Source organism: Halichoeres trimaculatus, unplaced genomic scaffold, assembly GCF_033239565.1.
Source record: "Halichoeres trimaculatus isolate MK-OKI-2021-1 unplaced genomic scaffold, fHalTri1.1 fHalTri1_scaffold_14, whole genome shotgun sequence".
Taxonomy (NCBI): Eukaryota; Metazoa; Chordata; class Actinopteri; order Labriformes; family Labridae; genus Halichoeres; species Halichoeres trimaculatus.
Window position 1 is genome coordinate 33,015,787 of NW_027437192.1, and position 27,692 is coordinate 33,043,478.

Consider the following 27,692-nt stretch of genomic DNA (forward strand, 5'->3'; position numbering starts at 1 on the left):
AAACACTTTCAAATACTGAATTGCCTCTCCCTACATGGCTCTTGTAAACATGATAGAAAAGTAGCTAATGGCTGTCCAAGAAGTGGCTAAAAGTTGCTAAATGACATCATAGCCTTATTTGCATAAGCCACCAGCATGTAATTGTCATGGATGCATAGAGAAACAGAAACTGTGTAAAAAAAACAATGTAATGTCTACAACTATAAATGAACTATTTTCTGTCCATTTTGGGTTTTGTAATGTTTTGATATCAACCCTTCTCTTTTCTCTGGGCTTGGGACCATAAAGAGACAAGCAGATGCTTAATTCATTTGAATGCAGTCATCTGCTCTGGCTGCAGCTGGGAGGGACTGCTGCGCGTGAAGAGGACTCGTCTGCCTGTGTGTGTTTTGGATAGGGGAGGGGCACACAGCAGCACCAGCTGCTCATAAAGGAGCAGTGGGTGCTGGAGTTCAATACGTGCTTTTACATCAGAGCCTCTAACGTCCAGGAAAGTCGCTAGTTTTGCTACTCGCTTTTCTGAAAAAGAGTCACGAGATGGCTCTGAAAAGGAAATATAGCAATAAAGTTGCTGAGTAGGACACACTAACTGGACAGGCCTCTTGGGTATCTTTTTTCCTGCGTCTGTGTGTGAGCAGTTACAACACTGTGAGGGGGGGGTGTGGGTGGAGGCACAACAGTGATGGGATATTACCTTGAGGAGAGGGCTTTTCACCTGCCTGGCGCACACACACACACACACACACACACACACACACACACACACACACACACACACACACACACACACACACACACACACACACACACACACACACACACAGCGGCTAATAAAGCACCAATGCAAAATGAATTGCAAAACCAAACACCCGCGGTCCATTTGGGTGAATTGTCCCATACAGATCGGACCAAAGGGTTCAATATTTGACCATTTGTACCGTTGCATCCCAAGTGATAATGTGCTTCATGAGCATAAAGAGTTCAAGAAACACATCAGATGAAACAAGACTAGATTATAGTTATAAAATGGTGCAAAAAGAAACAGTTCAAAATTTAGGATCAGAAATATTTGGGTCTAAAAATGTTGTTTTCAGGTCAAAATAGTCTGAATATGAAAATCAATCCTGATCCAGATCCAGATCCTGATCCTGCCATAAAAACATCCCGACATATTGTCGCCATAGAACATGTTCCTTGGTCAGAAGCAGAGTTAGCTGATGTTTACACAGCATGTAACACTGCAGAAAACTGACCACTGATCATCAGAGATCAGAGACACCTGAGGGACAGGTGAGCTTTGATTCATCTGTGATGATGGAACAAGTATATATTTTCGAAAAGGCAGCAACAAGATAAAGGGGCAGAAATTCCAGAAGTGTAATAAACAGACATAATACATACATAAACTTTGTATCATCTAAATTAAATGTAGCCCATATTGTGCACAGAGGAATAAAACTCCACACTTGTTTCTACTTGCCAGCTCGTGCTGCGATGAGATGCGTCGTCCGATTTGGATCTTTGGAGCTAAGGAGCAGATTCTTGCCGATCTTGGCCCCCAGTGCTTTGGCGTGGTAGAACTCCCGGGTCCTCTCCATGGGGTAGTTGGTTGGGTACAGGCCGCTGAACACGATGGTTGTACCCTCCAGTGTCTTGCTCTTCAGCTCAGGGACAATCTTCCGGATGTCTGGTGCTTCAGGATCCTGTTTCTTTAGGTAAGCCTGGTACCGTGCATAGTACTCTGCGTGGATCCTTTCTAACACTTCCTCCAGGTAGATCAGGTGATCGTCCTGGTCAGTATCAATCTCCTCTTCCTCCTCTTCATCTTCCATACTCTGGTCCAGCAGCTCCTCGCCCATTGTGACCCCAGATTGTTCACTATTCTGGGATTCTGTTTCAGGCTCTCTCCGATCCGAGCAGCCGTTTCCCAGCTCGGGATCTGGGAGAAGAACTCCTGATGGTTCCGTCACCTCAGACCGGACTTCTCCCTCACAGTTCCCTTCCTTTGCCTCTCCTCCATCGCCTGCTTCAAGCGCGGCCCTTCCCTGCCCAGGTTTTGTTGGCTTGTTTTCACTGTCACTCTCGGATGAGGGCGGCTTATCTGTTATGGAGTCATTGTCACTGTCACTAGAAAGGTCAAAGTCCAAGTTGTTGGACTCATGGCTTGGTACTGATGAGTTTGCACTGTCTTGTGCCTCTCGTGTTAACAGTGTCCTGGTGCTTTCTTCATCCTTGACATTTGTTCTGTTGTCCCCCTGAGTGTCCTTTGACTCCTGCTGAGTCTCTGCCTCAGTTTCTGACCTTTTACCTGATTCATCCACCACGACCCCTGTGGGATGTGTTCGTTCATTTGTCTGTGCTCCCTGAGAAGAAGACTGTGTCGACGTGGACTCCTCCTTTACAGAAGTGTCTTTTTCCTTTTTCCTCGGGCCATTGCTCAGCTCATCGGCACCCGGCGTCCCTGCTGGCTCTGCAACCTCTGCTGACCGACTGGACGGGCCTCCTGCAGGAATAGGGCAAGGTGATTGCACAGTATTCAAGGACATGTTTACCAGATCCAACAGCAAGGCATGGATTAATGGATTCTGGGGTCGATCGAGTCAACAACCATCCTGACAACTGTAAAGTATGGTTGTGTTCAATACTAAGCACAAAATTATCAATGGGGAGATCACACTGACAAGCTGCGACGAATAATAGTAAAACAGTTATGTGTAGGAGTTTACTCTCAAAGGACTTCATGACTCTCATTATTTAACAACTGAATTTCTCCTGTCGTCAACAGCACATTTTTAACACAACTAGGAATGCAACAAAACTGAAGTCTGCAGTATATTTGACAAGTTAAAGGTAGGGTCTGCAGGAATAATCCTGCTTAATCGTCTTCTCTGGGCCTCTATACATGTGTGTTAATGTCTGTGTCTGCCTCAACCTTCTCCTCTGCCTGAATACTGATGTTTTGGGTGTTTCAGGACGTTTCTGGGCAGAGAGTAGGTGTGGTGACATCAGCCAATCACAACACACCCAGTGCGCAAGTGACTGTGTGTTGATTAGCGAGTGAATGAAGCTGATCAGAGCAGCTATGATAGAAAGAAAAACACAAAGTAAAACAAAACACACAGATTAAGCTTTTTCCTTAACAAGGGTGAAGCTTGGCTTGACTTTCACTCGCTTTCAGGACGTTGGAGAGCAGCACGGTTCAAAGAGCAACATGAGTTAGCTTTCTGCTAACCAGGTATGTGTCAAATATCTGTGATTAGCTTGTGCTAAGATGCCAAGTCAGGTGCATGGCCTTCGAGTCTCTCTTACGCAGAAACATGATGCTACAGGTGGTTGCTGTGGGTGTGTGCTGCTGCTGGCACTGAGCGAAGGAGGAGGAGCCCAGTTTGAATGTTGTGTTTACTAACAAGTAACAAAAAAAATTCTACAGACTCTACCTTTAATTAGGAAAAGACCTGAATTAAACAAAGTTATTTAATGGGGATATCATATTTTAAACATGAGTAAAGCAACAATGCTGGAAGTTCAGACTGAGCATGTGCAGATTTTCTAACCTCTACATATTCATACATTGTAGAAATCCCTGATTCTGTCTTTAAACTGATCAAAACAGACTGCTCTAAAAATATCACCAGATTTTCACAAGACTTGCTGAAATTATGAAGTCATCAAATGAGGCTTTTCTAACAGGGGGATGGGCCTCAGACACCAAGGTCTAACCTTAGCTCTGCCCTGCCAGGGCTACGGCAGGGCAGGGAATGATGGCCAATCAAACTGAAGGCATGACAGCCAATGAGATTAAAGGGGGTGTGTGGAGCGGGGAGCCTTAAAGAGACAGCAGCTAAAACTGAGTGTTTCAGACAGACACTGAAATAAGGGTTTCCTAAAACACCATAGAGAGAAAAACAGGGGTTTATTTTAAGACATACAGTAAACCATGTAAAGCTACTACAGGGGCACCAGAAGGACCCAAAAAGACTAAAAAGGGACAACAAGCCTTCTTAAAGTACTCTTAATACCAATCATTTCACTTCTGTAACCTCCTGTGTTGCTTCTAGGCGCTAATTTCTTAGCATTCTCCCTCGAGAGCTCATGCAGTACATAACAGTGTCCAGTATCATAGCATCTGAAGTTAGTTTCTAAATTAGGGATGGGAATTGATAAGATCTTATTAATATCGATTCTGCTTATTGATCTGATTCTTTATTGATTCCCTTATCAGTCCCTTCTGTGGATTTTTTCTGCACAAAAAGTAGCTTTACAGGTTTTCTGTGTCAGCAACATTTAATTGGGTTTATAGGTGAATGAATATGAAACTGGTCACTGGATCTGGATATCTCTGGACTAAGTTGAATTCTATTCTGAAGCCGAAGTTATACCAATGTATGCTAACTGTTCGCATATCAATGCAATTCCCCATTACGTTAGCAACAAGCTACTGCTATTTTGTTCATATCACTTTGGTTATTAAGGAGATTCTTACTTTGTTGAGTGTACTGTATAGGCCTCTTGAGAGGAAGTAATGTACGTTTCTTTGTGTGCTCAGTTCTTAACTAAAAAAATCCTGAATTAGCGTTTTCTTCATTAACTGTTAGCTAACTGAGACAGTAAGGTGTGGCTGCTCCAGCACAGTGTAGAGAATTGATCAGGGAATTGTTAAGCACAAAGGCTAATGATGTCGATGGATTAAGAAAATGTCTTATTGATTATTAACAAGACACAGTTTTTGATATTAAGGCTGGGCAACGATTAAAACTTTTAATTGTAATTAATCGCATGATTTCCCTGATTAATCATAATTAATCGCATTGTGAAAGTGCCATAACTTCCGTCATGCAAACACTAAATCAGTACTTGTTATACAGTAATAGTTAAATCACATATTTAGTGCAAATCAAATTTACAAAATGTAAATACAAAATTAAAGCTTATTGCCACTGTCAGGGCATTAAGGTGATACTCCAGGATGGAACAAGTTGGGTCCTATCACAAGGTTTAGGGCAGAAATTACCCCTACAGCAGTGTTTGTGTGCAGCAGAAGCCCAGAGCGCTCGCACCAAACACCCCCTCCCTGCTCCTCTGCTGGTTTCCTCTGCACTCAGACGGGGCCATATTTTACTTGACCAAAAACACAAATAAACAGACTCCCACCGAAAAAATCTGATATTGGTCTGCATTCACGCTTTATTTAGAGAAGTTTCAGCGCGTTACTTTCACACAAAAACGCCGCTAAATAAGGTTCTAGTTCTCATCGTGTCTCTTCGTCCTGGCAGACTACCTGTGTTTGTTTATATCTGGCACACCGTGCACGTGGACTGATACACTAAGCGGCGAGCGCCTTTAAGTTCCGTGGCGTTGCCTCTCTTCTCCATGCTTGTTTTGGTTACTCATCGTGTTTTTCCGCCAATTTCACTTCCGGTTCCACCGCGGTCAGCAACAGACATTTACAAAATAAAAGCATGTGAGCAACATGCACTAATGTGCAATAAAATATTCAAAGGCGTTAATAGATTGACGGGTTAACGCGAAAATAACGTGTTAACTTGCCCAGCACTATTTGATACACATCCCTTTTCTAAATGGCGTAAAGTAAGTTGAAGTGAATGAAAGTTTTGGACATACATTTTAAGTTGGTAAACCTCTGTGCTGCTGTTGTAATGTGTACAACCCATTTTGAAACGTCACTCTGAAAGTCTTGGAATATTTGACACCATATAACCTCACAAGGAGTAAAAGTTAGGGCTGTACTTGGTGTTTTCAAACCACAGAGGATCTGTGACCCACTGATAATGAACCTCACAGACTTCCTCATACAGTCGGACACTCTGTCCAAGGGATAACACAGAATTTAAATCACTGAGAGCTGTCACAGCAGCAACCTCAGTGTAAACTCTTCCTCCCTGGCAAATGAGATACCTCCGAGCACAGTGACTGGCACGACTGCAAGCGTGAAACAAAATGTGATAAGTCTTCACAGAACAGAATGATCAGCAATACAGTGATGTGGGACTCTCATACCTGCCAAATAAGCATGCCAGCTTTAAATAAAACAGACATTTGTAGTCTGAACTCTACAAAAACCTCCCACATTGATAAAGCTGCTTTAAAGAAGTACGATGTTATTTCTTTGTGCTGCAGGGCTGGATGAGCAGGAGGGAAAGCTAAATAATCTGAAGAGGCAGAGGAAGCTAGAGCAGCCACGGGCCACTGAGCAACAGCCTTCAGAACACAAATGTGGAAAATTACTGGGGACTGTGGGTAAAACTTTCCAACAGTGTTTGTTACTTTTACACACAATAAATTGGATTTGTTGGAACTGTTAGAAACCACCAAGAAACAGAATGGTACTCATTATTTTACTTTGTTTGTGAATTTTATAAGTTTCTTACATTGTTTTTTTAAAGCTTTGCTAAACTTAAGAACCTTAAAGCCCCATTTCCACCAAGTGGTCCAGTATGGATCAGACTAGTCTGGTACGGTAGAGTCTGATCCTGTGTCTGATCCCAGGGGTGTGCAGCAGGGTTATGTGTTGTTCTTTCTCACCGCTGTTACACAGGAAGCGATGATTCTTTCGACCAATCAGCAGACTGCAGTGTTCCTAGCTCCACCTACAGGGGTCAGATCAGTATGTCTGTCACCCCAACACAAGGGGCCCAAAAAGTGGGACGGTTTGGGTCTGTAATTGGGGACATGTCCCAGTTTTAGTCAAAGGAAATATGTGCCAAACTGAAACAAACTGAGCTGAACCACTTTGTAGAAATGAGCCTTGATTGTTGTTCAACTTTGCCTCATAAACAAATTCAGAAAAACACTTCTCCCTACTTTTCTCATACTGGTGTTCTAATAAACCCTTTTTTCAACCTCTGTTTGAAAAACTAAGTTTCAGCTGCTGTCGCTTTAAGGCTCCCCGCACCAAAAACCCCTTCCCTCTGATTGGCCAGCTCTCTGAAGGCTGTTGAGGGCGGAGCTATGGGCAGAACTTGGTGTTTGAGAAAATAAGATCCTTATGCAGTGACTTCATCATTTCAGGAGCACTCATGAAGACCTCGTGCTGTTATTAAAACCTGGCATTCTTAGCAGGTTACAGACAGATTCTGGGGTTTCTACTAGAGATGGGAATTAACAGAAATTGCTGTATTCGAATCTTCTAAATATCTCACAAACGAATGTTTGAATACTCGCAGATTATTTTTATTTTTAACTGAAAATGGCTTTCAGTGGCAGCTCCAATCAAATTCAAAGCTCTTCTTCTGGCTTACAAAACATTGACAAGAACAGCTCCTGCCTACCTGGGGTCCCTCATCCAGGTCTACACTCCTTCTGGTCCTCTACGCTCTGCTTGTGAAAGATGCCTGGGGCTCCCAGCCCAGCCCGGCTCCAAATCACTAGCCAGACTCTTCTCCTCTGTTGTTCCCCAATGGTGAATGAATTACCTAACTCTATCTGATCCACAGAGTCCCTTTCTACTTTAAGAGATGTCTGAAGACTCATTTCTTCTGGGAACACTTAAGCCTTAATCTGAGCTTTCTGTTCTTGTCCTCAGGGGTAGAATGAGTCAGAAGGTCTCAGTGAATTTTCAGCATTCATTACTGAATGTTGTTGAAGGTTAAAGTATACTGTTGCAGCAATTAATTGTGGTTAGCTTGCTACTTTATTCTACATCAATAAAATAAAATAAAAAACAAAAAAATCTTCTTGCAGTTAATGGCGGCACCTGTAGCCAAATAGCACTTTGTTACACAAATAAAGGTTTTCCTTCTGTCTAAATTCTTGCTTGTGCTGTACGACGCTTTGGACAAAATCTTTCTGCTTAATGAAACAGTAGAACTGTAAAAACTGTAACCAAATTAAAGTCTGCTGGACACAAATCTGTCACTACACTTTAACTTCATGGTCTTTGTCTTGGTACTCCCTGACGTCACTTTTCTTGACAGACATGTTTCAGATGTAGCAGACGGTTCTGTATTTGTAGTACGGATGTCCCAATATTACATTTTTACTTCCGTTATGATACCAATACTGCAGCATTGAGTATTGGCCGATACCGATATTAATCGGATACGATATCAGCATTAAACATGCATACTTTTATTACTTATTTTGTAGTATGTCTGTCATGTTAGAAAAGGCTTGATATAATTCAAGCAAAGAACAGTAGTCAGCAACAGTAGGTATAAGGAAAAACTGACCCATTTATTATTAACCAATGGGAAACAGAAACTGCTTATATCGGAGATTTTAGATGTATTCCGATACGATACCGATACTTGTTTTTTTGCTGATATTGGACCGATATCCGATATCAATATCAGACTGGGACACCTCTAATTGGTTGTGCTTTTGCCTTCTGTGCAACATGTTCCCAGAGAGCTGCCGTAGCTCCCAGGGCCAGAGAAGTCAGAATTTAGTCTCCTGTTAATAATTCTCCAACCTAGTATCTACAGTTAGGCGAAGACAAAACACTTGGTCACACATGTAATAGGGCTGGGCTATGCTGCCTTGTGCAACATTCTCAGGATTTGAATCTATTACAATGTGGTGCTGATTCCATCTTAATTTCAAATCTTCAGTATTTACAATTAAAGTGAATTTAAGTTTGCTTTATTAACAGCAGACCATGTGAAAAAGTTCAATAATGATGATAATGTCTACAGACTTTACCAGGAGCCATATTTTCACATAAAATGCACATCATGTGAGTCAGAGAGAAACATTTAACCCTCTGTTGGAGAAAAGTGGTGACTTTTTTCCAATCCAGTTCATAAACAAAGACTGAAATGAAGGATTGACTTTGGAAAAAAAAAGATTTCATGACAAACAATTCCGATTTTGAGATTGTCAAACAAAAAATCCTGATATATTGATTTTCAAAACTTTCTGCCATCCCTAACATGTAACGCTGTATGTGTTTCAGTTCTGTCGCCAAAAGCAGCCATTGCACAGGTGTGTAAGTAACAAAATGTTACTTGAGTAATGGGTTTAATGGTGCATATTCAAGTACTCGATTACACAATTACTCGTACTGTTCTACAACATATAAATATGCAGAGGTTTGAAAATCTGCACACATCCTGTATGAACATCCAGGATTGTTACTTTATGTCCATGTTTAAAATAAAGCAATAAAAATGAAATATGGTAAAGCAGGATACCCCCTCTTTAAGAAATCCTGTGTTTGTATTGATTCTGAATCTGTTCTAGGCTTCCTGTAGCCTGTGTCTCTCTACACAAGGCCAGCTCTACTTCTATTTAAGAATTTATCAACAATGAGGACCACTGCTGAGCCTGGCAGCTGTTGTAACATGGGATCAGGGCAACCTGGAGTTCTCACTAATTGATGTGACAGCCTGAGTGTGGGAGTAAATAAGGGGATCCTACAACAGCCCCAAGGGAGACACTCAGGCTGGCTTCGAACAGCTTGTTTCCTGTGATGATGATGAGGATGATGAGGATGATGGGATTAAAACTGAGCTTTTTTGAGGATTCCCTTTTCAAGTCGTACACAGACAGCAGCAAACCATAAGCTGTTCATATAAAAGTAGAACAGGCCCTTGGTGCAACACAGATCAGCTTCTGTGTAGAAGTCCTCCCTGTTAGAGTTCAGGGAGACTCAGATACACTCTGTGCCTTCATTGAGTCAAAGTAATGGACTCTGTCACATTCAGCATTCAGGCTCTAAACTGAGGAGGGCAGACGAGGATCAGTGACTCAACTGGTCTCACTTACTAGGTCACTGCATCTAGAGGAGCTTCTCTCAGTGATCTGCACAAGGCAGCAGGAAATAATCAGAGGACTCTGTATTTTTGGGTGCCCACTTGATCTTCAGTGTTGCATAAACTGCCTGTGATGTTGTCAAAGACGTGTAGGCGCTGTACCTTTCTTTGCCATCTGAGCTTCCCTCGATCCAGGCGGGGCGTTGATGTCCCCTGTGCCCTGGAAGTAGATGTATTTCTTCACAGTGATGAGGTTAGGTGCAAACTTCCACACATCCTCGCGGTCGTCAATGATGCAGACCATTGAGTCACCACAGGGGAAAAGATTCCTGTCAGGAGGATTGTGCAGAAGTCTCTCAGAAATTTGACAAAGGCTTTTGACAGATATGCAAACTTTTCCTCTTGATTTGGCAGCTAAGTTCTCTCTCTGGTTGGAGTAAAGCAATGACAGATGCTATTCTGCTGTGAACCACAATAAGAGGCATTCATTGGACTGTCTGTGTTGATGTTCTGACATGCAAAGAATATGTCACTGACTCCTGCTCGTCCGCAACTCTCTGAGTGAACAGATCTCTACTCTTTCTGCTCGTCTAAAGCCGCTGACAATGCTAACACAATGTCCACGATACAGATGCTGAGAGGGCTAAAACATTGTCTTTATTACCTTGTTAGAAAGCCAAATGAGTCATGCAGTAGTTTTTAATCTGTGACAAAAAAACAGGGCTGCAGGACGTGATAAAAGGTGCCAAGTGTGACTTCAGATTTTCTTTATTTCCACCTTTTTTTAGGGAAATGTATCCAGCTAACTTATATGCACAAAATCAGGAATGTGAAAGTGTTGGAGCGACTTCGTCAGGCATTCCTCGGTAGCTACTGGGGATGGTTTGAAGTCTTGATGGTGCAGTGCAGCATTTCCAATTCACCTGACCTTGTCTCCATTAAAATTTCTCCACGTTTGTTGCAGATTCAATTTTCACTGAATATTACAGGAGGCAGAGAACAATCAGCCGACACATGGTGGAGCAGAGATGCTCACTAATCGTTCGGCTAAAGCACCAGAGCTGGCAGGAGTGAGGAGGGTGGAAATGGATGTAGGGTGAGGGAGGAAGTAGTTAGAGGAAGTGAAGCAGCACGATGTAAATTTTACCAGGAATGTTCGATAACACTTTTTTTGTTTTCACACTGATACCAGTGCGGGCACTTCCTGGAGTACTCACCGAGTACCGATACTAGAGGTGTGAACAAATACTGATACAGCAATATATTGTGATACTTTCACTTGTGATAATATATCTATAAATTTAAACTCTTAATATTGATACTTTTTTTAAAATAAAATGTCATATATTCAGGCTGGAAGTGGAATTGGAAGCACCTCCACTGCAGCAGGTGGCGCCAAAGAGCTACTCTTCTGTATGTTGCCCATAAACTGTATAGAAAACATAATCCCTAAATATTTTATTCCTAAACTTGATGATGTGGGTTTTGATGCCGTAAACATGAATGTTTTCTCTCTATTCTCGGGTCATTAGTTTAAAATCATTTGAAGTTTTATTTCTACAGTGTAGGAGACTGGTAAAATAATAATCATAGTCATGTTTTGGGCAATATTAGCTTTTTTATGATAACATTGGTTACACCCATAGACCGTAAAAAAAAAAATCCGCTTGCTCGGCTCGATGTGACGTCTCCACAAAAACTGCTCCCTCTGGTGGCTGGCTGACTTTAAAAAATTATTACACCTTGTAGAAATGTTTCTAATGTCAGATTGTTGTGGTGATTTGAAGCTGTCTTGTATCCAAGTCCTCTTTTTTCTGAAAAGTTTGTTTTCTTTAGTTATACAAGATTAAAAAAGAGGCTGTACGTAATGTTTAACGATGATTGACAGCTGCCGTTCTCGTGAATTTTTGGGGGGGATTGTAAAATATGTCGGGAGGTAGAGTCAAGAAGTGATTAAACTCTCGAAAGAAAAAATAATAATTTTTGTCACCCGGCTCCACTCAGATTCTCCCAGAATCCCTCATCGTCTCTACTGCACAGACTCTGGCTCCAAACTGCTGTCAATGGTGGCGCCTGAAACGGCGGTATTTTGGCTTCAAAACCGAACAATGATAAATGGCAGCGCCACGCTGTCCACTCTACATACAGTCTATGGTTACACCAAGTGACATCTAACAGTTTCACCAAATGACCATGTCTTTCACCAGTCATTTCTCTGCAACTAGTTTAATGTCACAGTAGTTTAAGTGACAAAAGTTGTTTTCAATAAATAGTTAACTGTGTAAATATCACAATATATCACAATACGGTGATAATATTGTATCGTGACCCAAGTATCGTGATGTGTATCATATCGTGAGGTTCTTGCCAATACCACGAGTACTTCTGATACATAAAATTTCAACTAACAGGTTGAAATCTTTTTGAATAAAGACAACAATGCATTACTCAGGTCTGTCATATATTGGAACCAGAGAAAGGTAGTAACAAGTAACCACGTGTTAGGTATCCTGTAGCTTCAAACAGATTCTTTGTGATCAGGACTTTCCTCTCTCCCCTGCATTCCTGAATATTCATTCATTCTTTTTTTTTTAACTTTAATTAGCTGTTTGTGTAGTGTTCAGTAAAAACTACCTGAAAAAGTTCAGTCAGAATAAAGGTGTTCTAATGTTTTAAACTAGGGACTTTTGTTTTGAAAATCTGTCAGAACTTGAATCCATTAATCATTGCATCAGCTGAGTTTTTTTATGGAGCTACAGTTGACTCATCTCAATCATCTCTATCTCAAAACAACCAACAGTCAGTGCACACCATTTCAGCCAGTTAGCAGCTTTTAACAGATGTAAATTATTCCTGTGCTGTCAGTCTCAGACATCAAACTTAACACCAAAGTACAGATCTGTCACAACCAATTGTTGCGTGTTACAAACCACTCAGTTACATCATTTCTTTTTTTTACCTGCTATGAGTCTGAATGAGTGCTGCAGAAATCAAACTTCATTGTGTGGAAATTAAAATGTGCATGCATGAAAAAGCTAAACTAATATTTCAATAGCTGAGGGCTGCACAGAAAACCAGACAGTGGTGATGTTATTGATAGCAGCTGCTGCTCAAGAGGAAAAGGATTTAATCATGAACACTATCATTCTACACAAAGAAGTGGCCCAACTGATGTGTCTTGGTGTAACCAGAGCTCTGTGCATTGAACAAACCTGTGTCAGCTGGTGTTTAAAGCCTGGTCAGGTGCATTTCATAAATCTGTGTGATTCTTCTCTTGAACAGAAGCCAGGTCTTACCTCAGATTTCCTGTCTTAGAGAAAGGATCAATGCATTCATCCCTGGAAAGGATCCGATGAGAGAAAAGCTTCTTTTCAGGGTCCAGGAAACCTTTAAAAGCAAAATAAAAAAGGGGAAATAAATAAGAAAAAGGATCCAATTTAACTTTGGTGTCTTCTCTTTCTTTCCACAAAATTTTCCTCTTAATAAAGACAAACCTCCCAGGCTTTCTAACAAAGCCTGAAAATAAAGCAGAGGAAAGTTTTGATGAAAGTGTGGACAGAAGGAAATCTACTCTGGCTCACTGAGAAGCGGCCCAAAAGAAAAGCTGGAGCACTTCTTTAAAACCGACTAACCCACATGCAGCAGGGGCTGTAGTAAAATCCAATTCTAAATGCATTAAACATTCATTATACGGAGGCAGAACAAGGCTGCTTGAGTTATAGAGAATATGATGACAGCTGCAGCCTGAATACCAAGTGAGAGCATATATAACAGAGACCAAAATAAATGCATACGAAGACTTCCTACACTCCAACCTCATCCAGCCCTGAACCATGGACCAGCACCAACTGAGACCAGTCAGAAGCCAAATGTTGCTAAAAGTGTTCTGGAGGATCAGTTCAGGGTTAGATATTAACAGTCTGTACATGGGCTCCAAAAAGTTAGCCCCCTGCCTCCTGAAAACGACAGAGATCCTTTTTTCAACCAGTGAGACATCGACAGCTGGGATACTAAACCTTAGAAAACACTGCCCTCTCATGGGCGAAAGGGGGCAGTACAACAGCCAAAGAGATTTCTTCAACTTTCAAACTTTTTACAAGAAATCTGCTGGACTTAGATATAAATAAATCATGGATTAATATAAATAATGCCTAAAATATGAGAATGTGCAGCTAAATTCAGAAAAAAGAGTCCTTTACCGGCAATAGTGTGTGCATAAAGACGGCTCCCAAACGTGAAGACGTGTAACTCATAGAGTTTGGCAATTTTTTCCAAGAATTCTTTGCAGTGTGGGCGTAGCCGGGTGTGAAGCATGGGCTCTCCACGCCCGAGCTGGAAGTGGAAAATGCCCTGAAGGAAATGACAAAGGTATTAACAGTTAACACAGTCAGTTCACAAAGGACAGATTAATTCACATGACACAAATTCAACCTGATGACTGACAGTAAATCACTCTACAGCAGAAACACCAGGGAGGGGAGGAGGACCTGCGCTGTAGGGACGAGGACACTGGTAGCCCGTCTTAGAATTTTGGGCTCAGTTAGGTTTGATGGCCTAAAAACATTAAAGGGTTTTTTTATGCTTCTTTATTCTCAGAAGATTGGGGTGAACTTTACAGGAAAAGCCAAAGTTGGGACAAGTTATTTATTCATCTCCAAAACTTAGTCATTATTTTACTTTGAAGCAAAAGCCTTTCCAATTTATACACATCCCTGCTTTTTAACCTGGTAAAACTAGATGAATAAACAAAGTTTAATCCAACACAGTTTTATCTTTGGCCCTGAAATATTCCAAAAAGTCATTACAGTTATTGATTTCTCTGCACAGAAAGAGCTTGTATGGTGTTGAGGGGTGGAACTGTTCATAAAATCCAACCATCTTGGTTTTGTAGTTTCTGTTTTCAGTTCATTTCAGTAAACACTGCAGTTGTTTTAAACACCCTAGAATACCATATATCCCATTAATCCACTGTTTACAGTTTTTTTAATCAGGTCTGTCATGTGCAGTTGTGTAAAACCTGAAAGAATGAGGCTGTTTGAGATTTAAATCATCATTAAAGGTGAGTAAAACACTGCTGGTTTCAAAATGCTAATTTCTCAGAAAAGAAAGTTGCTATTGGCTGTCCCAGAAGTTGCTAAAAGTCGCTAAATGACACCATTGCCTTATGTATATAATAAGCCCTATGCATGTAATTCTCACAAATGCTGTAGGAGAAAGGAATAACATCATGAGAGGGACAGAAAACAGGTAAAACACTGTAAAGACATTTGGAACTACAAATTTATTATGGCAGCTGCAGTTGCTGCTCTTTGAGGAGAGTAAGATCAAAACATATTCTAATGCCTCTAAACTCCAGAAGAGTTGCTAAGATTTGTAGCTTCTTCCATTTTCTCAAAAAAAAGGATGGGGGATGCAAAATGTCACTAAATACAGCAACAAAATCACTAAGTTGGCAACACTCAAGCTGTGTCCCAATTCAGAGGCTGCAGCCCACGGAGGCTGAATTTGTAGACAGATTATATGACAGTGGTGGGTCGAAGGCTGTCCCTCTTCAAAGGCTCCTCCTGAATCCAGCCTTCTTTTTGGGTGGCATGAAGGATGTATTGCTTCTTAGCCTCACATATCCCAAGATTCATTGTGTGTGAACACCAAAGATGGCGGACAGGGCAGAACCCCAGAGGGAGTCTTGTTAAATCCAGCTGTGAAGGATTTCTGGCAACAACTATGTGATTGTATTTTAAAATATGGAGGAAGATTTTGTTTTACCGCTAAAATACACTGTATGCATCTGCAGTGTGTCTGCATTACGTCATGACAAACTGATCTAATAGGTTTTATTTAAATCAATGGATCTGTTCTGTTGCAGTCCGTCTGCGTGGTTTGTCTGTCGTGTCACAGGTAATACTCAGCCATCCTATTTTTGACGGACGCGGAGCTGTGATGCATTAATTCAGCGTAGGGAAGATCGAGCAGGACAGGAAGTAGTGACCAGAAACTACCTAAAAATATCCAGAGACTTTCAAAATAAAACAAACTGTGTTAAAATCAGCTCATATCTAGCTTGACTATGATGATAAACAGCCATAATGAGTGGAGTCAGACCAGGAGTCAACAGCTTTGAGGTTTAAAAGCCCAACATGAATGAAGAGAGACTTATCACTGGAGTGGGAAGAGCAGGAACTCCTCAGCCTGTGACTCCAGCTGTCTGTCAGTCATACAGCTTGATGGACTGAACATGCAGCCGATGAGAGTGGACGCAGTCAGCACATAACAGGACAGAGTCAGACTATAGAAGTATCTGGAGTATTTGAGGTATTACTGTGGAAATTTATGCAGTTTGGGCTCAGAAAAATAAAACGTACTTGTTTTTTAGTTTTTCTATTTTTTACAGGGAATTCAAATAATACATTTGTAGAGGCCATTTTAAATTGTTTCTTGCAGAGAAAATCAATTACAAGTTGATATGAGTTTTTTGTTTTAAGTTCTAGAGATCAAATTCATTTAAATTTATTAGCTTTGAAACAATTAAGTAGGTAGTTTATAGTGATTCATAGATTTATTTTAGCCAGTTTGAGGTGTTTGGTTGTGGGTGGAGTTTTGTTTATTAGGGCAGTCAGTGCAGGTGTGGGGGTCAGTCTTTTGTTTCATGCAGGGTGAGGGGAGTTCATGCCAAACGTTTTGTGACCGTGTCATGGAAAAAGTCTTTTTTTGTTTTTGTGGAATGAGGTTCCTAAAAAAATGAATGACAAAAATGGAGCTTCCATCTGTAAAATAAATGGATCATGGACCAGATTCGTGAGAACTAGACTTACTTTTAAAAGTGTAAGAGTGGACACGCGTCAGGACAACAGCTAAGGCTCCTCTCAATCTGGTAGCTTTTTAACTTATGGCAGGATTTGCCACTACAACAGTCAATCAATTCAGTACTCTAAAAAAGCAATTAAAACAGCTTGCATTTGATCTTTATTTATGTCTCTTTTGATTTTTTTTTTTTTTTTTTTTACCTTACATTCCCTAGCACTTGTTATTCAAATATTGAAAACAAACGTTGCTTAACTCTCACATGTAAATTGTGGTTCTTTACTCGATCAATACAGGAAAAAAAATAATGATCAAGTAAAATACTGAACAAGTTAATAGTAAAACATCCTTTTTTAAATGTAAGTCTTTGGTTTACTTGTTTGAAAAGTAGTAGTAATAGTTCTGTCTTCTCTGCTCACCACACACAACACCACCCTCCACAACTGTCCTGCTGTACTCCCTGGCCTCACATTGTGCATGTGTATGATCAGAAATACGCACACTCTCCAAACTGAGTCATATATCATCCATTATCATCAAAATATAAACAAAAATACCAAAATAAATGCAAACAAAAACATGTTTGATCTGTTTTCCACAATGTGATGCCAGAACACCAAATGTGTAGGTGTGTATTAGACTGATGCTGCAGTGGTTCAAGCTTTGCTTTCCTAACGGTGGCGTCCCCACTAAAACCACAGTAAGAGAAGCAAACAGGTATGAACCCACACACTGTTCTGTTATTGCTGAAAAAGTCTCTTTAGAGGAGAAAATAGACCTTTAAAGTTCCTCGTTTCATGGTTAAACATATTTAAAGTTACATTTTACAGATTAGGGTTAAACTTTGACCCTCAGTGTGTGAAATCAGGAAGAGTAGAAGAGTTTTTGGATGACATTTTAAAATTTTGATGTATATTTATTCAGACTTGATCCAAAGACTTCAACAGAGACAGAATAGAAAGATACCTTATTGGACATGCGCTGGCAGTGCTGTTCAGTAGTGTGAATAAGGGTCTGATCCAGATCCACCATCAGGACCAGCTTTTTGTTCCGATGGAGTCTCTGCTGGTCTTCTCTACCCAGCTGCTCTGCTTGCTGTTGGAGTGAGAGGAAGCAATGAATGAACTGTCTCTATCTCTCATTACTAATAAAAACATGTGATTTATTAACAGTGAACAGGGTTTATTTGATGATGTCACGTCTGGATCAGCTGACCGTTTGACCTTTTTGATTTAGTTTCCCGTCACTTTAAAAATAATCTACAAACTGCACTGCTGCCAAAACAGCTCCTCTGTTTGTCAGTGATTTCTGCAGTGATTTCAAATTAAGCATTAATTTGAAGCAAAACAGAGCCTTTTCTATTCAAATGAGCCTCATTACAGAAAAACAGTATGTTGACTTACACTGCAGCTAACAGCACAGCACAGTTAGAGAGGAGTATTCACCGTCTGCTGAGGGCTGGGGCTGGTGTTCACACTTATAGAAGATGTTAGGCTAAAACTTTTCAGAGACCAAAAGAACAATTCTGCTCTGAATGAGCTAAAAATAACAGATCTGTACATAAAGTCTGTTAATAAAGTGCTGATGTTACTGTTATTATAATGATGGAGCTGTCTGAAAATGCACGTATGAGCTGTGTCTTCATGCACGAGAGGGTGTTTCTATCTATCTATCTATCTATCTATCTATCTATCTATCTATCTATCTATCTATCTATCTATCTATATGTCTATCTATCTATATGTCTATCTATCTTCTATCTATCTATCTAAAAAGGATGCTTTTTTAAATTAGAGACTAATTTGATCTGAAGATTGAACTTCCTCTGCAGTTCATAGAAATGTATGGATGTGATAGTCAGTATGGAGGACCAAAACTGCCAAAATTAATCATAAATAAAAGTGAAAATAAAACCAAAATATAAAATAAATACATATTTAAATATGAATAAAGGTAGATCGAGTCCATTCCTGCACTCACTTTTGGATCCACCAATAGGCAAACAGTTCAACCCAAGACACACTTAGGACCGCCCCCTCATTTGACAGTGTCTGCCGCATAAAATAAATAAATACGAGCGATTTTGTTTACATATTTATTGATATCAAATTCTATTTCCACATTTATTTTTGTACTTACTTTTTACTTTTATTCATTTACTTATGCATATAATATTTACCTTTGATTTCATTTTCACTTTATTTTTTTGTCTTCTTTATTTTGGCAGTTTTGGTCCCCCACAGATCAGTACACTCTCTGCTTCCACAGAGACACACAAACAGATCTTCTGATGTGAAGTATGTCTGCCCCACTGGCCCAAGCTTTCAGGTACCTCCATCATGACTCACCTCTGAGCTGACCATCAGCTCAGGGACACTGTGCACCATGGAGACCGTTGCTGTGGAGATGGGAATTTGCTGGTTCCCATTTGTGCTCTGCAGCCTGCGAGACAGAGAACGGAGTGGGAGTCAGACATTCAGTGGGTAACGTATCTTTAGCATCTCTGGCATGTTACAGCTGGAAAACACAGAGCAGCAGAGTAAACCTGACAGACTAAGTGTGATGGCTCTTGCTTGTCCCAAAACACTTTTTTTTACTTAATATTATCACTTTGACAGATGGTAAACTGCTCCCAGGTTTGAGAAATAGCAGTGTTTTTTTGTTTGTTTAATGCTTGCAACAAAAAATAATACAACTCAAGTCAACAAATGAAAAGATAGTTCAAAATTGAACGAATAATTAAACCATCACATCAACAAATAGATATTTCGTCATTCTGAGCTCTGATCCTAGCTTCCATGTTTCCCATCAGCCTGTCACACCGTTGAAGGCTCATCTTGACCCATTCTTCTTAAATTACTGCTTTCGTTCATCTAAAGTCTCTGAGCTTTGAAACAGGCCTTTAGATAATCCACAGGTTTTCAACAGGGCTCATATCCAGAGATTGAGCTGGCCACTCTAAGACCTGTGCTCCTGCAGTTCTCCTGGTCCTGGATGTGGTGAGGGGCTTTATTTGCAGTAACATCCAGTTTGGACCTGGATGGAACAGAGCATGTGCAGAACGGAGCATGTGTGTTTGGAGAGTGGTTCGGTCCTTGTCAGACTTCAATGAGCCGTCACAGACAGGGAGATGACCAACGGCATCAGCTCTCATGGATCCCCAAACCCTGATCCTGCTCCACCACGCTGACTTAGGGTCCTGTACCTGCTGGAGATAGAGCTTGGCCTGGTCTTCTGTGTCCCCTCACATCAGCAGAAGGAAGAAGAAGCTGGAAACTGGATTCATCTGACCACAGAGTCTTCTGATGGTGGTCTAGTTCTTGTGTGCTTGGGGCTAACCTTTGTCTCTCTTTGGTCAGGGGCTTCTTGACAGCCTTGTAGGACCTTAAGCCATTATCTAAAAGTTGGAAACTCTTTTACACACAGATGTTGGTTTGTCTTCCAAGTTGTTGGTTGGTCTATGTTTCTGCAGAGTGGATCCACCTGCTTAAGATCTGCATCTGAACTTCCTGGATATCTGGAGGCAGCCGTACCCTTCCTGGCTGAGAGTCTGTATCTTCAGACATGTTTCCTGTGTTAGGTTTCTTGTTTAAGACGTTTTTGTCTCTAAAGAACTTTCAGGTGTGCTGGCTTTAAGTTGCCATGAAGCATGGCAACAAAAATTTTGTCTGTCAATGAAAAGCCTGACTTTCATCAGTGGATCAGTGGTACCAAAATGACCCAGTACTCAATATTTCTAATTTGCTTTACTGGAACCAATCAATTATGAGTGTAGTGGCCGTTTGTCCAAAAAAAAAAGGGCAACGAAAAGTTTCAAACAAACTCTTTCATAAAAGGCTCAAAAGGCCACTCATGCACCGTGGGTTGTGGTGTACACAGATGGGAAAAAACGTAAGGTCCAAACGAATGTCCAATTTTTACAAAAACGTGGTTTATTTGACCAGAAATCAAGCACACACAGAACAAAGGAAAAATCCCTGTGTCTGTCCCGCTCCGGTAAAAAACCATTTGCCCACCCAGGTGCATGCTGGTCCCTACTGTGCGCCTAAATAACCTATAGTGCCACTGTGCCCAACTTAAACAAATAATAAACAAAACACCCAAACTAAAGGAATGATAAACTCCTGGAATACTAACAAAAATGTAATCATAATCAAATCAAAATTAATTGATTTAAAAATAGTAAAAGTCTAAACGCTAAACTAAATTCTAAACAAAATAAAGAAAAAACACTAACTAGCTCATACAAAAAGTTTTTTAAAAAATTTTTTAAGGATTTTTTTCAGTATTTTGGTTGTGACAGTACTTGAAGAAACAGCACTTGAAGACAAAAGAGTGCTTCTTAATCCAATATTTCTCAAATGCACGGCGTGTCTGAACACATTTGTCCTCCACTGCATGGACTCGTGTCGTATTCCCATCTTTAATTCAGTCATTAAAACTCCTTCTGAATTCCTGAATACAGGTTTTCACAGAAGCTTTGAGGCTTAATCTTTAACTGTTTTCTGGGTTAAATTTTCAAGGTTTACAGTGAAACCAGGAAATGCCCCCCTTACTGACAAGTAAAATAAATCTCCAGGTTTGAAAATTAAAAACTTGTTTAAATCTTCAGTGCTACCAGGATTCAACACTGTGTACACTAACAATGGAAACAAGTGTTGATGTTGTCACTGGATTGTAACGCAGCCCTCACACAGTCCCTTTATTACAGAGGAGGATCAGGACCACAGGAAACACAAGAATAAAATCACAATGATACGAGATTGAAGTCATAGTGAAACAACAACAAAGTTGTCCTGCTACTAGATTTAAGTTACATTTTTACAAGAATAAAATCCAAATATCACAAGGACAAAGTCATTATGTTATGAGTTGAAAGGAATAATGTAACGAGGTTGAAGTTGCAGTTTTTGGAGAATAAAGTTGTAATGCTACAAGAATAAAGATGAATGTTAAGAGATTCAAGTCCTGATTTTAAAAGAAGAAAGAAAGAATTTCACAAGAATTAAATAATAATATTAAGAGTCTAAAGTTGTGTTATGAGGCGCAGATAGCCTGTTTAGGTCCCAACCCATGATGGGGTGGCCTGGGTTTGAATCCAGCCTGTGGTCTCTTCCCTGCATGTCATCCCCCACTCTCACCCTGTTTCCTACTCTGTCCACTGTCCTATCCTCTCTGATTTAAAGGCATAAAAAGCCCCAAACTATAACTTATAAAAGATGTCATGTCATGACAATCAAGTTCTGATGGAGTAAGAATAAAGTCATAATGGTATCAGATTAAATTCCTTGTGTTACGAGATGAAAATTGCCATCTTATGAGATACATGCTGCAATGTTATCAATGTAAGTCATAATGTAACCAGTAAAATGTTGTGATACTTCAATATTAAAGTCGTATTATTAGTCATGGGCTATATGATAAAGACTTCATCACTTTGAGCTATGCCTACAGCCTTTTTGCTATTTTGAGAGGTTGGCTTAGAATAGCAGCCTGCAACTACTCAACATGGAGCATCTTGTGAAACTAAACTTAAACATAATATTCTTTGTTAAATATTAACACCTTCAAAGACACCGCCAACGTGGTGGATTTTCTCTGCCCAACTTCCAGTTTTACTACTGGTCAGGGAATATTAAGAATGTGTTGGATTCATCTACTGCAGGGTGATCATGGTCCAAAGTGATTACAACTCGGACATGCATCATGCCCTCTTGTCTCTCGCCCCTTTTAGAACCATTATCCTCATACTGCAGTAACTCAGTGGTGGAGCATTCTTTGAAAATATGGAACCAGTTTCGACGTGCATATTCTCTGACTGATATGCTAAAAAATACCCCATTAATCAGGATTAACATGTCCAAACCTTCTGTTACAGATAACGCTTTTGAAATCTGGGTCAGCTGTGGTGTGAGGATAGTTAAAGATTTATACTCAAATGGAATTTTAGCGACTTTTGACTATTTGGTAAATCAGTTTGGTATTCCTCGATCACGCTTCTTTAGCTATCTTCCACTCTGTAGCTTTGTTTCATCTCAATCGAAAGGTTTTCAATCCCTTCCCGCAGATATTCTTTTAGATAATATTTTTTATAATGCTTCCTTGGTCTAAAGAAACCTTTGGTAAAATGTGCTCTTTACTTAGCCTCTATAACTTAAAACCTTTGGACATATTAAAATCTAAATGGGAAAAGGAACTTAATATTGTATTGACAGATGAAATGTGGCAGAAAGCTTTAGACAATATTCACACATCCACAATCCGTCAACGACACAGGGTTATTCAGTTTAAAGTGGTTCACTGCTTACATTGGTCTAAGGTTAAACTTTCTGGAATACAGTCTAACATTGATGATGTGTGTGATCGTTGCCGGGTGGAAGCTGGCACTCTATCACATATGTTTTGGAGCTGCTCAAGGTTGGGTGAATTTTGGAAATCAATTTTCAATTTTTTTTCTAATGTTGTAAAAATTTGCATTGAGCCCTCGTCAACGTCCACAATTTTTGGAATTGTACCACCCAGATTAGGTTTAAATACTGCAAGTAAAACAATTATAGCTTTTGGTACTCCCGTGGCACGAAGACTCATCCTCAGAAAATGGAAGGACAAGTTTCAACCCACATTCCAACAATGGATTAACAACTTGATGCAACATTTTACACTGGACAAATACGTTATTCTATGCATGGCAGAACTCAAAAATTTGATGAGATTTGGCAACCTGTGCTTCGAACTATTAAAGAGATGGACTCTGATGTTATAATGTCTTAAATTCTTGGCCTAGCATTAAGCATTGTGTTTAAAAATGAAAAATAATAAAAAGAATTTTCAAATATATATATATATATATATATATATATATATATATATATATATATATATATATATATATATATATTTATTAACACCTTCAGCCCATTAGCAAGGTGGTGTTAAATGAATCAGGAGTCAGAAACAAACTGAGTGTGTCACGAGGAAGAAGGCTAACAAGCAGCTTGTGCTCACATCTGTAACAGGTGGTCATCCAGCTGCTCCAAGATGATCCACGGCCTCATGTTAGATGAGGAAGCAGATGTTTTCATTCCCTCATATATGATACTATAACATTCATGTGGAATAACTGTAGCCTGTAATGAAGACTTGTTTCTCATAGGGATGCACCGATCCAACTTTTCTGGTTCTGGGCTTTGGATTTCGACTGATGCCGATCTGATACCAGTGTTGAATAATAACCTGCATGTCCTACTGTGGGAGAAGACTGGTATGTTTTGGGCAAAAGGCAAAAAAAAAAAAAACTATTACATGGATTTACCCAAGTTAATATTTATCCAAACTGTAAAATGTTTTAATGTTTACCTGCAAAACAATCTATTCAGTTGTAAATGTTTATACTCTATAGACTGGTAATGCAGCTATACAAAGAGAGTGCTTTAGAGGTCACATTGTAAATCAAGTAGGTAAGAGTGCCGGTTTAGAAAAAGGCAGCTGTTGCCTGGGTCAGCACCAGGGATCAGCCCCTTCTCACTGATGCTGATCCAGCTTTGAGGGGCACCAATACATCTATACCTGATACCAGGATCGGTATCAGTGCATCTCTTGTTCCTCGTGAATTGCAAATCAAATCTCTGAGCATCACAACTTTATTCTGACAGAAGGACTAATCACACGTCCAGAGCTGTACTCTGCTCTCTGTATGACCTCTAGTGTCCTCTGATGGTATTAAATGGGGAAAAAAAACACAAACACTTATAAATCAAGCCCTTTTTTAGCATTTTATCACGCCACATTTTAAACAGGTCTATCAATACTGAGTGGTGGTTTTTTAACTGAATATTAATTCTACAGATCACACTACTGTGGGGAGATGTGACTGTGAGCCTTTGATTTTTCCAGGTGATTTAGTGTACTGTGAGCATCCAGGTGTGAACACAGATGTCAGACACAATCTTACTCTTAAAACATACATGTGACCTTCAGAGTGTAAGAAAGTGTTTCCTTACTGAGTCAGGTCCTGGCCACATTCAGCGCATAAACCCTTCATTACGATTGGATGGCTGCATTCCTCGATTCTGATGATTACGCCCCTGAGAAAAGAAAGGGAACATTAGTGTTAGTACTTGTTTTTAAGGCTTTTCTAAGACAAGGTTCATTACTGAATTAAATTTAAAACACGTGAAGTAACACATTAAGTCAATGTTTTTGCAGTTGGTCTTCACAAGTTTTTCTGTAAACTTCAACATCATGCTTAGGTTCTCCTGATAAAGGTGAAACATTGGATCACAACCTCAAGATCAAGTTATCATGTTGACATGTTATTATTTGTAGTAATGAGCAGCCAGTGTAAATTGCACACCAGCTTATATCCTTTACAGCTAGGGATGGGTACCGAATCAGGTACTTTCATTGGTACCGACCGAATTCTGTCAAAAGTACTGGGTATCAATTCAGGTGAAATCAAAAGGTACCATGTTTAGGTACCTAAATACATCCTTGTGACTGTGATGGAGTGGAAGGGTAGGCGATCTTCCCTGCTGGACATGAGCACAGAATTGCAAGGTTATATACTGAAGAGGAAATATGTTTAATTGAAAAAAAGTGTACTTTATTATTAAAAAAAATATATTTTTACCACATAAACACAAAAAAGTACCAAAAATTGGTACCATTGAGAATCAGTACCGTATCGTTTTAAATGTGAAAGGTACCCATCCCTATTTACAGCTATTTAATACCCTGTGTATTGTTATTTTGCCATTTTAAATGTTTTTTGTTTATTTAAAACACTACATTTCAATAACAATTGAGAACTCTGCAGCATTATAATAAGCCTTGGCTTTCAAAATACTCTTAAAAGGAACCCCTAAAAGTGTAACAAGCTTATTTCAAGGGATCAGGGCTTTAGATGATATCATACTTGTGCTTAAAATAATTTCACTCTTATTGAGCATGGTAGACATTTTTAATTATTAATGTATAGTGAAAAAAAAAACAGATCAGCAAAGCTTCTTTGGTGAAGCTAAGAAGAAATAAAAAAAACATTAATGGGCAGAAACAGTAACAGGTTGACAATATGAGTTGATTGGGTCACAACAATGAGGAGTGTCAACACCTTCAGCCTTTCTTACAGTCAACCTCGGTGGCTTGTTCACATTTAGCACATGCGAATGTAAATGCACCAAGACACACAAAACGAGGCCGGACACAGCGTGTTTACGCCTTCAAAATTAAACCTTCTCAAAGTTTAGCTTGTAGAATTATGCAGTGTTAACCGTAAAACAGGTCAAAAATATCTACTGATCGCAACAAAGCTGATAAGTATTATACTGCACCCATACATTATAGATTTAAACTGAATTATTGAAAGAAAATGTCGTTTTAAAAAATATACTTTTATTTTGAAACGATTGATATGTCTCATACTTCCGCCTTGACAGTGATAGGAGGAGGTGCTGTGCGCGTTGGTTGGAGAGCGGCTAACAAACAAGCTAACGTCAACTTATCTACATGCACTGTGTTTTTAGCTGGTTAGTTAGCTATCATGGCACTGGGGGTAAAGTGACAAACAGACAAAGTTTGTCATGTTTATCACGGCTTACCCTCAGCTTGTGAACATTAAAGCGGGCAGAGTAACTCACCCGGGGGGGATGACTTGACCAAGTTGACAGCATAGCTCCTTAACTACTCCAGCACGGTCTGATTTCACCTTCTTCTCTGGCAGCCTGCTAGCCTCGGCTCCTTTCTCTTGGCTTATAGGGGCACACAGTGCAAGCACGGAATCCACGTTTACGAGTGACCCGGGTTTGACTTTCCACTCAAGGAGCCGCAGAGGCAGAGCTGCGGGCGGCCAGCGGATATCTGCCACCTGCACCGCGGGGCCCTCCGCTGCTGCACCACCGCCACCACCGCTTGAATCTGCTGGAGGTTCTTCCATCTGCCCTTCACTTCCAAAATCCCCTCAGTTTGAAGCACTAGTCCGTTTATGTCCTACGCGCTGGATCTCGCAATGCCTGGTGTATCATGAAGACGAGTTACCTGTTATCTGCAAACAAAATGAAAAGAAACGCGCTCCCTGTGAGAGCTCTGAGGCTTCCACAGTCAGCTCGGTTCGCTCTTCCCGCCCGTAAACAGGAAAGCGCAACACTGCAGCGACACGGCTTCACACTGCATCCGGTACACCGTGCGACCAGGCACAGGAACCAGTCTGAGTTCCAAATTAAAGCCCTCAAATACTGTGAACATCAAGTTTATTCACGTGTATAAACATCTCACCACATAAATTATTAGACAGTGCCTTCGTTTTTCTCGGCGAGTATTTCTATTTACATTCCCGCCTTTTATGAAGATGCTTCTTTTTTGCAGGGCATCCAGTGCTTCTGGTGGCGTCTCGACTGAATCTGTCTAACTTGACACTGCTTTGTGCATATTGACAGCCATGCACTCAAACAGGTAACTTAGTTATTTGTCTCTGCTCTGTTAATGAGGTTATCTGTCCCCATAAGACCTACGTGATGTAATATGATGCAACACAGATATAAACTTTCCACTAATCTCTCATGAAGACACAGCAAGCTTTTTTTTGTTTGTTTTGCAAATGGATGAGAAATTTACACACTGCATCCATTAAGAATTCATTGCACTTTTCCCACATTTTTTTAATGTTGCTGTCTCATTCCAAAATAGTATGAATTCATTTTTTTCCCTCAAAATTTCACCAACAACTGACAATGTGAAAAAAGTTTTACTGAATTATTTTTGAAAATTTATTAAAATAAAAAAAATGCAGTGATCACTTGTACATCAGTCTTCACAGCCCTTGATAAGTCACCTTTGGCAGCAGTTACAGCCTCATGTCCATTTGAGTAGCCTGAAGCTTGGCTCACCTCTCTTTGGACAGTTTGGTCCGTTCCTCTCTGCAGCTCCTCTCAGCTCCATCAGGTTGGATGAGGAGTGTTGGTGCACAAACATTTTCAGATTTTTGATCAGTTTCAAGTCTGGGCTCTGGCTGGGCCCCTCAAGGACCTTCACTGAGTCATCTTGAAGCTCCTCCTTTGGTATCTTGGCTGTGGTCTCGGGGTCTTTGTCCTGATAAAAGATGAACCATGGCCCCAGTCTGAGGTCCAAAGTTCTCTGGAGCAGGTTTTCATCCAGGATGTCTCTGTACATTGCTGCATTCATCTT

At 40.2% G+C, this 27,692-nt stretch overlaps 1 protein-coding gene across 1 annotated transcript in view; it reads right to left on the reverse strand.

Moving 5' to 3' along the window:
* Window positions 1–26,710, reverse strand: part of ctdp1 (CTD (carboxy-terminal domain, RNA polymerase II, polypeptide A) phosphatase, subunit 1) — a 121,326-nt gene extending 94,616 nt beyond the window's left edge. Inside the window, exons 1-8 of the mRNA XM_074687114.1 lie at window positions 26,150–26,710; window positions 24,515–24,598; window positions 18,863–18,956; window positions 17,481–17,609; window positions 13,913–14,063; window positions 13,010–13,100; window positions 9,876–10,042; window positions 1,481–2,503 (exon numbers count right to left, since the gene is read on the reverse strand). Of these exons, the coding sequence (XP_074543215.1) occupies window positions 1,481–2,503; window positions 9,876–10,042; window positions 13,010–13,100; window positions 13,913–14,063; window positions 17,481–17,609; window positions 18,863–18,956; window positions 24,515–24,598; window positions 26,150–26,445 (2,035 nt within the window). The 5' untranslated portion in view covers window positions 26,446–26,710. The remainder of the gene's footprint in view (window positions 1–1,480; window positions 2,504–9,875; window positions 10,043–13,009; window positions 13,101–13,912; window positions 14,064–17,480; window positions 17,610–18,862; window positions 18,957–24,514; window positions 24,599–26,149) is intronic.
* Window positions 26,711–27,692: the final 982 nt, after the last annotated feature.